Source organism: Gossypium raimondii, chromosome 12, assembly GCF_025698545.1.
Source record: "Gossypium raimondii isolate GPD5lz chromosome 12, ASM2569854v1, whole genome shotgun sequence".
NCBI classification, from domain to species: Eukaryota; Viridiplantae; Streptophyta; class Magnoliopsida; order Malvales; family Malvaceae; genus Gossypium; species Gossypium raimondii.
This window is the reverse complement of record NC_068576.1, coordinates 45,879,710-45,894,421: the sequence shown is the minus strand read 5'-3', so window position 1 is coordinate 45,894,421 and position 14,712 is coordinate 45,879,710. Positions and strand designations below refer to the sequence as shown.

The 14,712-nt window shown below is 34.2% G+C and overlaps 2 protein-coding genes across 7 annotated transcripts; one reads left to right on the top strand and one right to left on the bottom strand.

Moving 5' to 3' along the window:
- The first annotated feature begins 1,007 nt into the window (after positions 1-1,007).
- Positions 1,008-10,254, top strand: LOC105764466 (probable inactive purple acid phosphatase 1). Of its 4 annotated transcripts, none has more exons than XM_052624906.1 (13): positions 1,008-1,141; positions 6,006-6,178; positions 6,297-6,388; positions 6,497-6,563; positions 6,677-6,799; positions 7,334-7,426; positions 7,511-7,640; positions 7,965-8,046; positions 8,237-8,369; positions 8,521-8,726; positions 8,816-8,941; positions 9,295-9,604; positions 9,779-10,254. In XM_052624906.1, exons 2-13 carry the CDS (start codon positions 6,023-6,025, stop codon positions 10,082-10,084), a joined length of 1,824 nt encoding a protein of 607 aa, XP_052480866.1. In that variant the 5' UTR covers positions 1,008-1,141; positions 6,006-6,022; the 3' UTR covers positions 10,085-10,254. The 4 variants fall into 4 exon arrangements, with proteins under 4 accessions (XP_052480866.1, XP_052480865.1, XP_012438503.1 ...); XM_052624905.1 differs by having other exon boundaries at positions 1,036-1,141; positions 5,996-6,178; XM_012583049.2 differs by lacking the exon at positions 1,008-1,141 and adding an exon at positions 5,599-5,817.
- A 23-nt stretch (positions 10,255-10,277) lies between these two features.
- Positions 10,278-14,712, bottom strand: LOC105764467 (magnesium transporter MRS2-5). 3 transcript variants are annotated; one of them, XM_012583051.2, is made up of 7 exons: positions 14,393-14,712; positions 13,151-13,750; positions 12,676-12,746; positions 11,804-11,932; positions 11,376-11,717; positions 11,114-11,161; positions 10,278-10,591 (listed from the first exon to the last, which is right to left on the bottom strand). In XM_012583051.2, exons 2-7 carry the CDS (start codon positions 13,581-13,583, stop codon positions 10,361-10,363), a joined length of 1,254 nt encoding a protein of 417 aa, XP_012438505.1. In that variant the 5' UTR covers positions 13,584-13,750; positions 14,393-14,712; the 3' UTR covers positions 10,278-10,360. The 3 variants fall into 3 exon arrangements, with proteins under 3 accessions (XP_012438505.1, XP_012438508.1, XP_052480867.1); XM_012583054.2 differs by having other exon boundaries at positions 13,151-13,743; XM_052624907.1 differs by lacking the exon at positions 10,278-10,591 and having other exon boundaries at positions 10,845-11,161.

The following is a 14,712-nucleotide window of genomic DNA, read 5'->3' as shown; positions in this document are numbered from 1 at the left end:
GTATTTTTTGCGTTTTTAAAATTCAATCCCTTTAACTATTTCAATTTAATAATTAAACTTCAACTGATAATATCGTAAAAGAAAATTTATTAATTAATTTGTCTGGCATTTTTTTTTAAAATTGCTTGTGGCTAATTTAAAGTTGCACAGAAGCTAGGTAATTTCACTTATTGGATGTGGGACGATGACTGATGGTATTCACGGTGAAAGCTAAGAATTTCACACTATTTAGCATTTTCCGAATGGCTTATTTACCAAAGTATGCTGTAATTTTTTTTGAAATTGATGATTTTTTTTAATTATCAATATATGTTGAATTTGAAGAGAGAAAGAAAATTACGTCTTACGAGATAGTTTTCACTGCTATATTAGTGAAAAATACGCCTTGTAGGACACGTTTTCAAGTCACCGGTAACTTTTCCCCAATAATTACAATCTCAATGTCTATAATACCCCCAACAGCCATATTTTTTTCTTAAATAAACTCTTCCAAACTTTATTCTTTTCAACTCAATTCTCAATGACCTTTCAGTATAATCAAGTAATTCGTTTTGTCCATTTCCAAAAACTGTGGCCCTGTTACTAAAACTTGTGACAGTTTTGAGGGCAACAAGATTTCCGGTGATGACGAGTTATTGTGTGATGCAAAAATGATGATGTAGCATCCCAATTTTGACCCTAATCGGACAAAGTGGTTTCGAGACCACGAATCCGAGTCTAAAAATATTTTAATATTATTTTCTGTGTTAAATATGTGTGAAATTATATATGTGAAAGTTTCGTGAAATAATTTTACTGTTGTATGCTTAATTTGAGAAAATGACTAAATTGCGTAAAATAAAAATTTGAGGGTTAAATATAAAAGTGCTTAATTGTTTTTGTCTTTATAAATTGGAGGTTCTATGTGGCAATTAAGCCATTTTCCAAGTTAGTGGACGGCATTAGGTGATGTATATGGTTTTCTTATATTATTAAAATAATATATATGTTATAATAAGGTATAATATATTATTATGTGATAAAAAAGAAAAAGAAAAAGAAAGGAAGCCACTATCATATCATCTTCTCCACTGTCGAAACTGGAGAAAGAAGAAAAAGAGAAAAGCTTGGCTAAGGTTCGGCCATTGGGAGTTAGATTAAGGTTAGTCTTTTGTTCGGTTTTGATAATTTTACGTTTTGATATCGTTGCTTTGTGTTCTTTAAAACACATGTTTCAATTTTGTGAATTGATGATGATTTTGTGCTTTGCCATTGATGAGTGCTTGAGCTTTTGATAGTTGTTGATGAAAATGAAAGATATGTTAAAGATTAATATGTTTTGTGTTGAAGTTTTTGGTGATTTTGAGTAATTATGGCTAAATTACAAAAATAAATTTTTGAAGGACTCAAAGGTGAAATAAATGAAATGTATGGACTTATATGGGTACTAGGAAGATTCGGCCCTTAAGGAGTGTGGCCAAATTTTGTATATTTTGTGTTTTGTGGAATAAGGACTAAATTGTGAAAGTGCGAAATATTAGGGGTAAAAATGTAATTTGCCCATTTATGCTTTATTAGACTAAATTGAATGAAAATATGTTAAAATGAGATTTATTTGAATATGTTAAGATCAAGAAAACAAGAAATGGGATTTAGATCGGGGAAAATCGAAAGTAGTTGAGTAGCCGATCAATTAGTCGATTTACATCCAAGTAAGTTTATAAGCAATTAGATATTAAAATTTCTGAATAAATGTTAGTTATATATGCTGAAATGGAAATATGATAAATATATATATAGCTGAATGTATTTTAGTTCGGAAAGTAGAAATAGACATGAATGTGATTTATCAATATTTAGCACTAAGTGTGCGAGTATGGAATAGCAACGGCTATATGAATGGCACTAAGTGTGTAAAATTAAAATGATGATGTTGAATAATAGGCACTAAGTGTGCGATACCGAGAGTAATTTGGTTAGCACTAATTGTGCAACTTCATTACGGCATCGGCACCGATATGTGATCCCATGTAAGACCATATCTGGGATATGGCATTGGCGTCCTACCAGGTGTACGAGATATCCCGAACATCCCTAATATTACAAGTAAGGTGTGTCTATGATCACTTGATTGTTATGTGCCAAGATATAATATGTTTTGGTGTAAATGTATATAAATGAAAGTGAACACAAATAATTATTGAATGAGTGAAACTGACCTTAAAACAGTTGTGGGCAGCAGCACTAGTATAACTTTGAAAAATCACCAAAAATAGTAGAAATTGAATTAAAGTCTGGGTGAGATATGAAATTAAAGATTAATGAGTCTATTTTTCTATAAAAGAAACAGAGTAAGCAAAAGAAGTGCGAATTATGAGATATTTGAATTTTGGTGAAACACGGTCAGAATGAGTTTCAGAATCCCCTGTTCCAACTTTGAAAAATCAGTAAACATTGTACAAAAATAATTATGGAGTATAATTTATATGTTTGAAATCCTTAATACGTCTATTTTCAATTGAAATAAACGAGAACATCATATGAATTTTGTATGAGGAGAAAATTGATTCGTTGTGAAGAAGTGTCAGAACTGTTGGACAGCAAAACAGGGGTAAATTGAATGAATAAACTGTACTAATTGGCTAAACCAAAAATTCTGGAAATTTTATGGTAAGAAGTTATATGAGTCTAGTTTCAGGAAAAATTTACGGAACTTAATTTGGAGCCCTGTAGCTCCAGATAAAAATAAATTAGCGTCTATGACGCAGAAAGACAGCTTGCTGGAAATTAAGCAAACCTTAAAATTTATGTGTGATTAAATTTATATTACTGTGAAATCATATGAGAAAATTTATAGATCTTAATTTGGAGCTCTGTAGCTCCGGATGAATATGATTTAGTGACTCTGACTCAAATAGAGAGCTTTAAATTTTAATATAAGTGAATAGTGAAATTATGTATAATACTATTTAAGCATGTTTTATACGTAAAGGATGTGGAATGGAGAGGAGAAGGAGGACAATAAAATGTATGAAATTCATTATTTGAAGTTATATAAGCTAGTGCCGAATGTAATATTGTGATTTGATTATATTTCGAGAATGATTTAAATTAGATGTGAATTATGTGAAAGACTGATTTTGTAAGTTCAGGCTTTATGCCTAGCAGGCTTTATGCCTAGCAGGCTTTGTGCCGGTGAATTATATCAGGCTTTATGCCTAGCAGGCTTTGTGCCGGTGAATTATATCAGGCTTTATGCCTAGCAGGCTTTGTGCCGGTGAATTATATCGACTTTATGTCTAGCGTGCTTTGTGCGGTGAAATGTATCGGCTTGGTGCCTAGCGTGCTTTATGCCGGTGTTATATACAAGGCTCTATGCTCTATAAATCTTATGTGAGCAATAGTAAAAGCAAATAAATGTGTTAAGAAAGCTAAATTATTCGGTACATGATTTGGCAGGGAGTAAGACCATGAGTGGTTTATGAATTAAAACATGTTGGTAAGCCCGATACATGAATAAATGTTGTGCTTATCCCTACTTATAATGCTTATGTTATATGTATATTTGGTGAACATATTTGGTATACATGCTTAGGCTTTGGCCAAGTAGTTACATAGACCATGCCACGTTAAATTTATAAGTTATGCATTGATATGGTTTGTTATGTGATTAGCCCCAAAAGAGTTATGTTTAAATACACTAGCTCATGACTATGGTTGAATGATTTGTTTATATCTTGTGTGATGTTCATAGAAAATGAGTGTGGAAAGTTAATGAAAAGTAAGTTCATATGGCTGAACTTTTATGATTAATCGTTAATGTGGGAATGGTATAATGTATCAATTAGTATAATGTTGTTGAATTATAATTATGGTAAAAATAAGAATAAAATGAGATTGTTTGTTCAAATTAATGGACACGCAGGATTGAGTACATATGTACGGCAATCGGTGATGAATTGATTTGATAAGTCCATGGTGGATCCATGGCAAAATGTGAAAAGTAAGTATGGTGTTTCAATAAAGAACACCATACTGAGTTATAGCATTGTGAAAAAAAAAATTCAAGCAAATTGTGACACCGGGCAGACGATGTACTCAAGTCCGTAATACGATCATTAATTTAAAAAGTATCTGAAAGTGCAATTGAAGTTAAATGTTGGATTATAAGTTGACATCTGATATTGAGCTCGATTGAGTAAATCCATTATTTGATAGTGTGGTTAGCAGAAAATGTTGCATTATATATATATAATGTGAAGAGTTATAAAAGTATGTTAATAATTTTGAAAGTTTTAAATTTGAATGAAATTTTGTAACTCGGTTTAATAGGTTTACATGTGTAAGTGTTCTGGTAATGCCTCATACCCTGTTTCGGCGTTGGATACGGGTAAGGGGTGTTACAGATGAAATACGAATTGGAGCGACAACGATTGTTTCGCGTTTCATCTTTTCTACACAGCACAATAACTTTTTCCCGCCGCGAATTAGGCCCCTAACTCTATCACAAGTTATAGTAACAGGTTTGTTGCCTTTGGTGATGATGGATAAAACAAACTACTTAATTATACTGAAAGGACTATTGTGTTTTTTGTCTTTGACTTATATATGAGTTTTATAAAGCATCCCCCTCCGATAAGGAGAAACTCGTTGTCGTGGTTGTATAACCAATGTCAACTGGGGTCTCATTTACGCTCCATCCCTTGATAGTATAACATTTTTAAAGTTGAAACTTTAGTTACACTTCAATCCGAGACCGTATAATCACTATCAACTGAGATGTCGAGTTGCAATGCGATCCGACTTCTCAAGTGTTGACTTCATACTCACATGACAGATGAAATTTATAGGTCACCGAGCTTCACGACATTATCGTAAATTCAAACATACCTTAAAACTATAATAATGCCTATCTCAAACACAGACAAAAATAAATCTATAAACTTTTAAATTTTAACGTAAGAAAAAAATAAATTTTAAGAAAGTGAAAATGCGTCTTATAAGGCGCATTTTCACTGATGTGACAGTGAAAACGTATCCTGTAGCAGTGAAAACGCATTTTTGAGAATGCGTTTTCCTTTCTCTCTCCAAAAACAATATATATTGGTAAATTTAAAAGTAAAACAACATAAATAATCAGATTTAAATTTTTTTCAACATATATGAGTAAATCGACCTTTTTCAAATGGTTTTTCTTTTCTCCATTCTTCAAGCATGCCACTATGGCTATAACTCTTGGTTTTCTAAATGATAGGATTTTGGATTTTTTTAACTTATCTTTTTTTATTCTATTGGTGACTCTAATTTGTCAACAATTGTCAGTAGGAGTAAAGTTAAAAAAATTTGTTGAGATCAGAATTAAATTGTATATTTTTACGATAATAAAAATATAATTTTATCATTTTAATAATTTTTATCTTTAAAATTTTGAAATGATTAAATTACTTTTTTTTATCATTTTTAAAAGATTAAAATATAAATTTATTATTAATAATTTAAAATTTTAAGAGTGTAAATGAAAAATTTTCAATTTTAGTTGGGTGCACCTGCCAACCACCGGGACTCGCCACTGCCTGTCAGTGATGTCTGGGCAGCTATGTTAACATTTTATAAGTTGACTTTTTTAGCTTTTTAAAAATCTGAGCTTGGAAAACATGATCCTAAAGGAATCTTCCTTCAGCACATTCCTCTACTTCATTTCACACTTTACAATAAAAAAAACTCTTTCAACCAGCCATAAATCTCCAACTCCTTTAAAGGTTTCTAGTTTGGTGACTCAATCCTGTTTCTTAATCCCCATATTGTTATCTTCAATTCTTCATGCATTTTCTTTTTGGGGTAAGTTTAAATTTTCACCTTATATGACTATTTGTATTGGAGTCTTGCATAAGTAGCTTAGCTGGAACTGCTTTTCACCTTTGTTTGGGTATCTGGAAACTGTAATTATGCTAAGCTTTGATTCTTGTATGATTCTCTTTTCAAGTTTGAAGGTTTTCTTTTAAATGATCGATTTCAGATGTTTGTAGGGATAAGGGGTTTAAGAATGATCATGTGGACCATTTTATTGGTTCTTGCAATACTTCATAGGGCAAGTTCACATGGAATCCAACCTCTTTCAAGAATTGCTATTCATAAAGCAACATTAGCTCTTGACAACCTTGCTTATGTTAAAGCCTCTCCTACTGTTCTGGGACTGAATGTAAGCTTAAATTGCAGCTTTTTACAATTAGCCTTGCAATGATCATCTATTTTCTGGATTACTTGCCATTTTTTCAATCTTCAAGTCTTGATCGGGTCATTGAATCCTGATGTGTTAGGGTCAAAATACAGAATGGGTTACAGTGGAATATAGCTCTCCAAACCCTTCAATGGATGATTGGATTGGGGTATTTTCTCCTGCAAATTTCAGGTAGAATAGCAGGCCAATACCTTCCCTCTGAATATTTTTGTATCATTGAAACTTATTATGTATCTTTATTCCAGCTGACAGTATACCATGCTAACTAAAAACTTGCAGTGCATCAACCTGCCCAGCAGAAAACCCAAGGGTTTATCCTCCACTGCTGTGCTCTGCACCTATTAAGGTTCATCTGAAAATTACTTTGCTATGAAATTTTCAATTTCTTTCTCATAGCCTGCTTTTAATTGTTAATGGAATATGTTACAATTAGTAAGATTAACCATCTTCTTTCAACAGTTTCAGTATGCAAATTACACTAGTCCTGACTACAAAGTTAATGGAAAAGGGTCGTTGAAGCTTCAGTTGATTAACCAAAGATCAGACTTCTCTTTTGCACTATTTTCAAATGGTTTCTTAAATGTAAGTTCACAGAAGTCCTTCCCTACTCGGGTTCTGGTGTGAGTCAGACGCGAAGGTGTAGTTGGTTTGAACTGAATCTACTCTAATATGCTGATTTGAACTTGTCTCTCAAAGTTGTATGGCAGCGTACAAGGATGATAGAATCATCTCTTTTATTTTGTTCCACGAGCATAAGACCGTATTTGCTTAACTTGCTGATGCTATCTAGCTCTAACTCTTCATTTTTCTTTTAAGTACTCGTGTCAAACACATATTCAGACAAGAGTATAAAGGCATGATCCTACAAGAATCCTTCAAATACACGGAAAAAAGTTAGAAATATTTGTGTCTGACATATACAAATGTATTGGATGTTCATATCTGAACCCGAGTATTCTAACTCCCTCACATCTTTTGTTTTCAATCTTTTACGTTCCTCAGTTGTGTTTAATGCTACTTATCATATGAAAATGATTATTTTCTGAAATTACTTGTGGTTAGTCCTTTTCCGTCAGTCATTTATTACCTCTAATCCTTGTTTCATTTCATAATTAGCCAAAGCTGGTGGCAGTGTCAAACACAGTATCTTTTGCAAATCCGAATGCCCCGGTTTATCCATGCTTAGCACAAGGAAAGCAATGGGATGAAGTAAAGTCTTTCCTTTGCAATCTTGAGCAACATTTTTGTCATGTTGGAAAAATTCTCCATTGATTTGTTGGTCTCATTTCTCAGATGACTGTAACTTGGACTAGTGGATATGGGATTGATGAAGCAGAGCCTTTTGTTCAATGGGGTCCTAAAGGAGGACATCAACAACATTCCCCAGCTGTTACTCTAACTTTTGATCGTAGCAGTGTGTGCGGTACATAGCTCTTTGGACTTGAATTATATTTCCATATCATCTATATATAACTTTCATTACTCATGTTCTTTATTTTCTTTTTAAGTACCCGTACCCCACATTTGTATTTGATGCATATGCGGACATTAATTATATTATAATATAGGTTGAGATGGTTGATTCTCTTTAAGTTTCTATTAATTTGAGCAACTTGGTTGTCCTTGTTCTCGGTTATGCTGGTAATCATGCCATTTCACCTTATCAAAGTGGATTCTTTTGTTTTCCTTTCCTTTTAACAGTTATAATTTTCTCCTTTTCTTTTTCATTCTATAAATGCATCATCAGGTGCACCGGCGAGGACCATCGGATGGCGTGATCCCGGATTTATACATACAAGCTTTCTGAAAGAGTTGTGGCTGAACAGAGTGTATTCTCTCCGACTCCTTATGTTTCTTAAATCACTAATATCTGATACATATTTGGACATTGGTATAGAAATATGGTCCTCTAAGAATCCTCCAAATATATAAAAAGAATTTAAAAAATTGACCATATGCAAATCAATATCTGACACTTGAATCCAAGTAACATACATTTTACTCCCTTTTACTATGAAGGTATACCTACAAACTGGGGCATAGATTGTTCAACAGTACATATGTTTGGAGTCAAGAATACCAGTTTAGAGCATCTCCATTTCCCGGTCAGAATTCTTTGCAACGCGTAGTCATTTTTGGGGATATGGGAAAGGTTTGAATCCCATTTGCAACTTCTAATTACATATTTAGTAATTTGTATGAAGTAAAAATTTTCATGATTTTATTTTTTGAACTTTAAAAATATGATGTTCTTCTACATTCAGGACTTGCCGTTTCTTGAGGTTAAAACTTTGATCTTGCAGGATGAAGCTGATGGCTCTAATGAATACAATAATTTCCAGCGGGGCTCTCTTAACGCTACTAAACAGCTTATCAAAGATCTGAAAAACATTGACATTGTTTTTCGCATTGGAGACATATGTTATGCTAATGGATATATTTCACAATGGGACCAATTTACTGCACAGATTGAGCCTATTGCATCAGCTGTGCCTTATATGCTTGCAAGGTTGGCCACTAGCATGCTTTGCTTGAGCTTGTAGTCTACTTCTGATTTTCAACTTATGTGACACTCGATGTTGATTGTTTTCTGTTTAGTGGTAACCATGAACGTGATTGGCCCGGAACTGGATCTTTCTATGAGAACAATGATTCTGGAGGCGAATGTGGCGTGTTGGCTGAAACTATGTTTTTTGTTCCTGCTGAAAACAGAGCTAAATATTGGTATTCTATGTCACTAACTCTTTATTTTCCTTAAAGTGCTTATATCTGACAAATATCTGTGTTAGACACATAGATCTATCTGACCGTTATGAGGCCAAGCAATATAGTGGGTATATGAATTTTTCCCATAACAGTTGTGAATAGAAATAGCATGTTGACAATAACATCTCCATTTCGAGCGACATAGTTGATATGGGTACGGAGATATAACTTTCTAGGAACACTCCAAAAACATGAAGAAAAAAACGAACACGCACGCATAACCGTGTCCCAGTAACTTAGGTCTCAGTATGAGTTCCTAAATGAATTCATTTTCTACTATAACTTGTTTGCATTGGATTTTATTTTGACAGGTACTCCACTGACTACGGCATGTTCCGATTCTGCATAGCGGACTCAGAACATGATTGGAGAGAGGGAACGGAGCAATACAAGTTCATCGAACATTGCCTAGCATCAGTTGACAGACAAAAGCAACCATGGCTGGTCTTTCTTGCACATAGAGTTCTCGGCTACTCTTCTGACCTCAGTTATGCCGTTGAAGGATCATTTGGAGAACCAATGGCAAAGGAAAACCTTCAAAAACTCTGGCAGAAATACAAGGTTGACATTGCCATCTATGGTCATGCGCATAATTATGAAAGGACATGTCCTATATACGAGGTACCCCTAAAACTTTTTTGCAATATTTAAGGCAGCAAACTTTGTGTTGCTAAGATTAAGATTAAACTCACTCAAGGATAAACAAACCCAGAGCTATATATTTGAGATTCGAATCTCAACATTTTCTCTTATTCCTAGCAAACAATTGATTTTTGGAAATGGCCCATGGTACAGAATCAATGCACCGACAATGAGAAACGATACTATAAGGGCACACTGAAGGGAACAATACATGTTGTTGCGGGTGGGGCAGGAGCAAGCCTTTCACCATTCACCACTCTCAAGACCAAATGGAGTTTATTTAGAGATTATGATTATGGATTTATAAAACTTACCGCTTTCGATCATTCCAACCTGCTGTTTGAATACAAGAAGAGCAGTGATGGGAAGGTTTATGATTCTTTCAGAATATCCAGAGATTATAGAGACATCTTGGCCTGCACTGTGGATAGTTGCCCACTTACAACACTTGCATCCTGAATGATATACTTAAATTTGCTGTCATTCTCTTGAGCTTGTAAATATTACCCTCAAAACTGCATGTTTTTTTGCAGTATTTCAGGCTTACCCTTCTAATACTTGTATATCAAATATTAGTATATTTCAACATATCCTATCTATTAAATATTTTATATATATTTAACCAAAAACTTTTGAAGATGAAAGGTGACAATTTGTCGAAGCACTGCAAATGCAATATATATTCTAACAACGTCGACATAAGAATAATAGTAGTTTTCATCTTGAAACTCGAGCTTACAATGGGAATATTTTCTTGTACTTGAAATACAACAAGAAAGAAAAGTACAATAACCCACATCCAGCACCTGTTATAATGAGAACCCAACTAAATGCAGACGGGTAGTCAAAAATCGAAGCTGCAAAGTTCATTCCAAACACACCTGCTACAGCAGCGAATAATGTGGCTACAAAAGTCGCCGCAGTGAGAAGTAACTCAAATTGAATCAGATGGTTCTGGACATTGCCCTGTTTAGCAGAACAGGAAGAAAATTGATCTTTGATTACTATTTACTTACGACTTCCCCAGTTGCAATTCAATTTTTTTTTTCATTTCTAAATTCACATTGTAAGTTAAAAGGCTTTGCTTGGTAGAGTGGAAAAAAAATTAAAAAGATGGAAAATTGAAGGGATAAAAATCTAGAATGATGGAAAACATAATTTTTCTTTTCATAGGTGTGCTTGGCAGGAGAGAGAGAAAAATGAAAAAAAAGAGAGTATATTTTCTTTCCATCCATTGCCTGGTAAAATTAAAAAAATGAAAAAAAAATTGAAAAATACATAATTTTGAATTAACATACACATCTCTTTCCTTTTCTTTCCTCTCATCATTCCAATTTGGAAGATAGAAAATGATTATCTCTCCTATTTTCTTTCCTCTCACTTTTCTTCCCAACCAAGCACACTCAATTTATTTTCTTTTCACTTTTCCACCCAACCAAGCACACCTAAAAAGAGAGGGTGTCATTGAAACAATCAATCAATTCTCACCAATTTAATGTTGATCAGATCTTCAGTGTCATCAATGTACTCTTTCAGCTGCATAACCAGTAAGATTGGGCATCAGTGGTTGAGTATAATGGGTTACTAAGTACTGGAAGAAAAAACTACTTGTGGCGCTTGAAGTCAATGCAACATCTATATGTTAAACTTAGGGGTGGCAAAAACAGATCATTCTCGGTTCTTGGACCTCTAGACCAGTAGGATGTGACCACACTAACATATCTACAGTATAAAGGTAAAGGTCTCTTACCGATAACAACTTGCTAAGAGTATGATCAATGACAACAAAGTATGCCTCGAGTAACATTTCAAGTTGCTCAATATTATCCCCACCGTGTGAACTAGTTAAGCTTCCTTGTTTACTTGCAGTCACGATACTGCTAAATGCCCTTTGCAATCTTGGAGCTCCACTGGTCGATGCTATTGGTGAAACAGGAGCAGATTTTGAAACTTGTCTGGTCCCACCAGAAAAATTAGTTAGAGGATTTATTTCATGGGGGGTGTTGCCCTCTGACCTTAGTTTTTTCTCTGTGAGGTACATCTCAGCCATGTCACCATCATCATCCATAAGATGCTCTAATTCATCTCGAACCTGAAATTTCAATCTAGAATCAATTATATAAGAAACAAAACTACAATAGGTGTATTCCAAAACACGCTGTATATAAATATCTATACCTTCTGAACTCGCTGGGTTAATGTAAGGAGGTGACCTTTTAACCTTCGAACACGCTCCAGGTTAAGAGTATTAATGGATGATGCTAGTTCATCTAGCACTGGATATATCTCCATTTCCAGTTCTTTCACCTATAGAAAATAAATTTTCAGAATGTGAAGGATTTTAGCTTATTATGATTTCATACCAACATGAACATTGATTTCCAAATTCTTTACTTTGGTTTAGCCAGCCTAATTACAAGGGCCAAAGCCAAGGGGGCAGGCAGGGGTCTCGGCCCCACCTTGGTTAAATGGAAAATTTTCACTTTTAGCCCTTCCTAAAAGTTAATAATTCAATTTAAGCCTGTTAACCTCTTGATTAAATGGAAAAATTCCATTTTTGGCCCCTCCCAAAAATTAATAATTTAATTTAAATCCTTTTACCACAAAATTTTTAGCTTTGCCCCCCCCCCCCCGAAATTCTATAATTTTATCTCAGTCCCCATAACACAAAATTCCTTGTTTCACCCTTGCTATTTACCCTAACCTTTTTTCTATAAGACCAGAACAAATAGTATCACAAAGACACACTTGGCCTCCTTTTTTCTATAAGACCAGAACTTGTATTATCACAAAGACACATTTGGCTTTATTGGATGATGATGCATGCTAAATACAAAGATCTACAAATTATATGCAATGAGTCGGCCATGGAAACATCATATTTACTGAGACCAGAACCTATCCTGTGCATCAATATATAAGTGTCTCTCAAGGATGCACCTCTAGGATATCCCCTCAGTGTCAAGTAAAAGAAATTCAATTGGTTATGTACCTGAAAAAAGATTTCAAGCATTTTTAACAGTTAGCTAGTGATAGAGGTTATGGAATACCTTTACATCAAGTGACATGCAAGTTAGTTCCAATGCCAGTTCCAGAGCCCTAAATTCAAATGGCAGGTCATCTGAATAAAACAAGTAGATAATGTAACTATGTAAGCATGTTATATGACAACTTCCAAACTGCCAAATAAACTAAGAAAGAAGGTGAGACAAATAAGAACTGCCATAAAAACTCTTTGGGGACTAATAAATTTAGGAAGAATCATTTAGTTCAAATTGGTAAATTTTTAATAGATGTCTCTATTTCAAAGAAGCAGCATAGCAGTCAATTTTAGTAACATTTTCTTATGCTTCTCCAAACAGGATAACAAGTTAGTGGATATCGTGGGAATAGATGAGAGTATAGCAGATATTTTGTAACAATAATTTCAACGGCAAGTAGCGATCAATATTGTTTATTTAAGACTCTTTCAGCCATCCACTTGAAACCAAACTAAACTACAGGCTATTAAGAATGCATTTTTACCAGATTGGTCTTTCTTTGCCTGAAGACGCTTGCATAATTCAGACTTATATTGGACAACATTTATGTCCAAAGAGTTCATCAAGATAACCTCCTCAGCTGTGATTATGCATCTTATTTGCTCAAGACTGACCACAATAGCCTTCTCCCTTCCTAGTATTGTTGAAGGATAAATAAACAAAGGGTCCAAAAGCCTTAGGTCCCTGGATGGCAAAGAACACTGTCTCATTATTTTAGCTTTATCAAGTTCCAAAATCTTCACATTCCCATCTTGGTCAATCTTTATCCATGAGCGACTGCTGTGTCCTCTCTTCTTCACACCTGGAAAGCCAGACCAACGATTCGAATGTGCACTTGAAGTATTCCTTTCACAGTTATTGGAAGATGTAGATTCAGGAACGTCAGATGGAAGAAAATCCCCCTGTGATTCTTCCATTGTCTTTTGGTTTTTCCTCCTTCAATTCCAGCCAACAGTATTGCAAAGAGATGATATATCAATTGCCATCGCAAGAACAGCAACAGCCTCGCTCATGAGATGGGAATCAAATATATTTGAAAGTTACAGTTCTTGATATTTCTAGTGTGAATTGAGAATCCTGAAAACTATGGGCAGGTACATGAGAAAGCAAGAAAGGGACCCCTTTAAAAATCAAATTACTGCTTTCAAAGAAAAGGAGGAGGAAAAAAGGCACAAAAGTAGAAATAGAAAAACCCAAATTAATAAACCAAACAAAAACTCTGCTCATTTTAGCAGCTGAATATTTACAAGCAGGGAAAAAAAGGAGGAGGACTCCACCTTGAATGTCATGCTTCATTAGTCAATTCAACAGGGGACAAAAACCAGCAATTGCTCATTGCCCAACAATGAAGAAATGTATCAACGATTAGAGGAAGGTAACTCAAGCAGTTATAGTTCTCTATCAAAAAGCACAAATCCCAACACTCATAAAGACTAAGAAAGCATTCGAAACCAAATTAAGATGCGTATAATATGGTTCAATTCTATTAATCCATAGTAAAACGTTAGCTCAAACAGATATAATTCTCTAACAAGAAGCATAATTACCAACAAGGAAAACCCCTAAAATAGCATTGGAATACTAAAAAAAGTAATTTATTAAAGACCGAAATAAATAAACAACCCAATTTTGTTTAGAAGAATAAGCGTGAAAGCAAGCAAATTCCAGGAACAATAAACCAAAGGGAAAAAAACGATTAAGAAAAGGGTAGAAAAATTTATAATACCACTTGAAAACAAAGGTCCAAACTCAGAAAAAGCGGTGGATTGAATCAGGGATCGCTTTGTTGCACTAAATGGAAGCGAAGAGAGTCAGTGAAACAGCGGATGGAAACTGATCTGCCACCATTAAATTCCGGGAAGCGTTTCTTGCGCTTTTCGACTTTTTACAGTTGATTTGGAAACATTTTAATGTAATTAATCTGCAAATAAACAGATAATCAAATAATCTACTGCCTTCCCCTAAAAACAAAATAAAATTCAATCATTCAAAAAAACAAAAAAACAAAAAAAAAAAGACGAAAACGACTGTGAATGTGAACCAAGG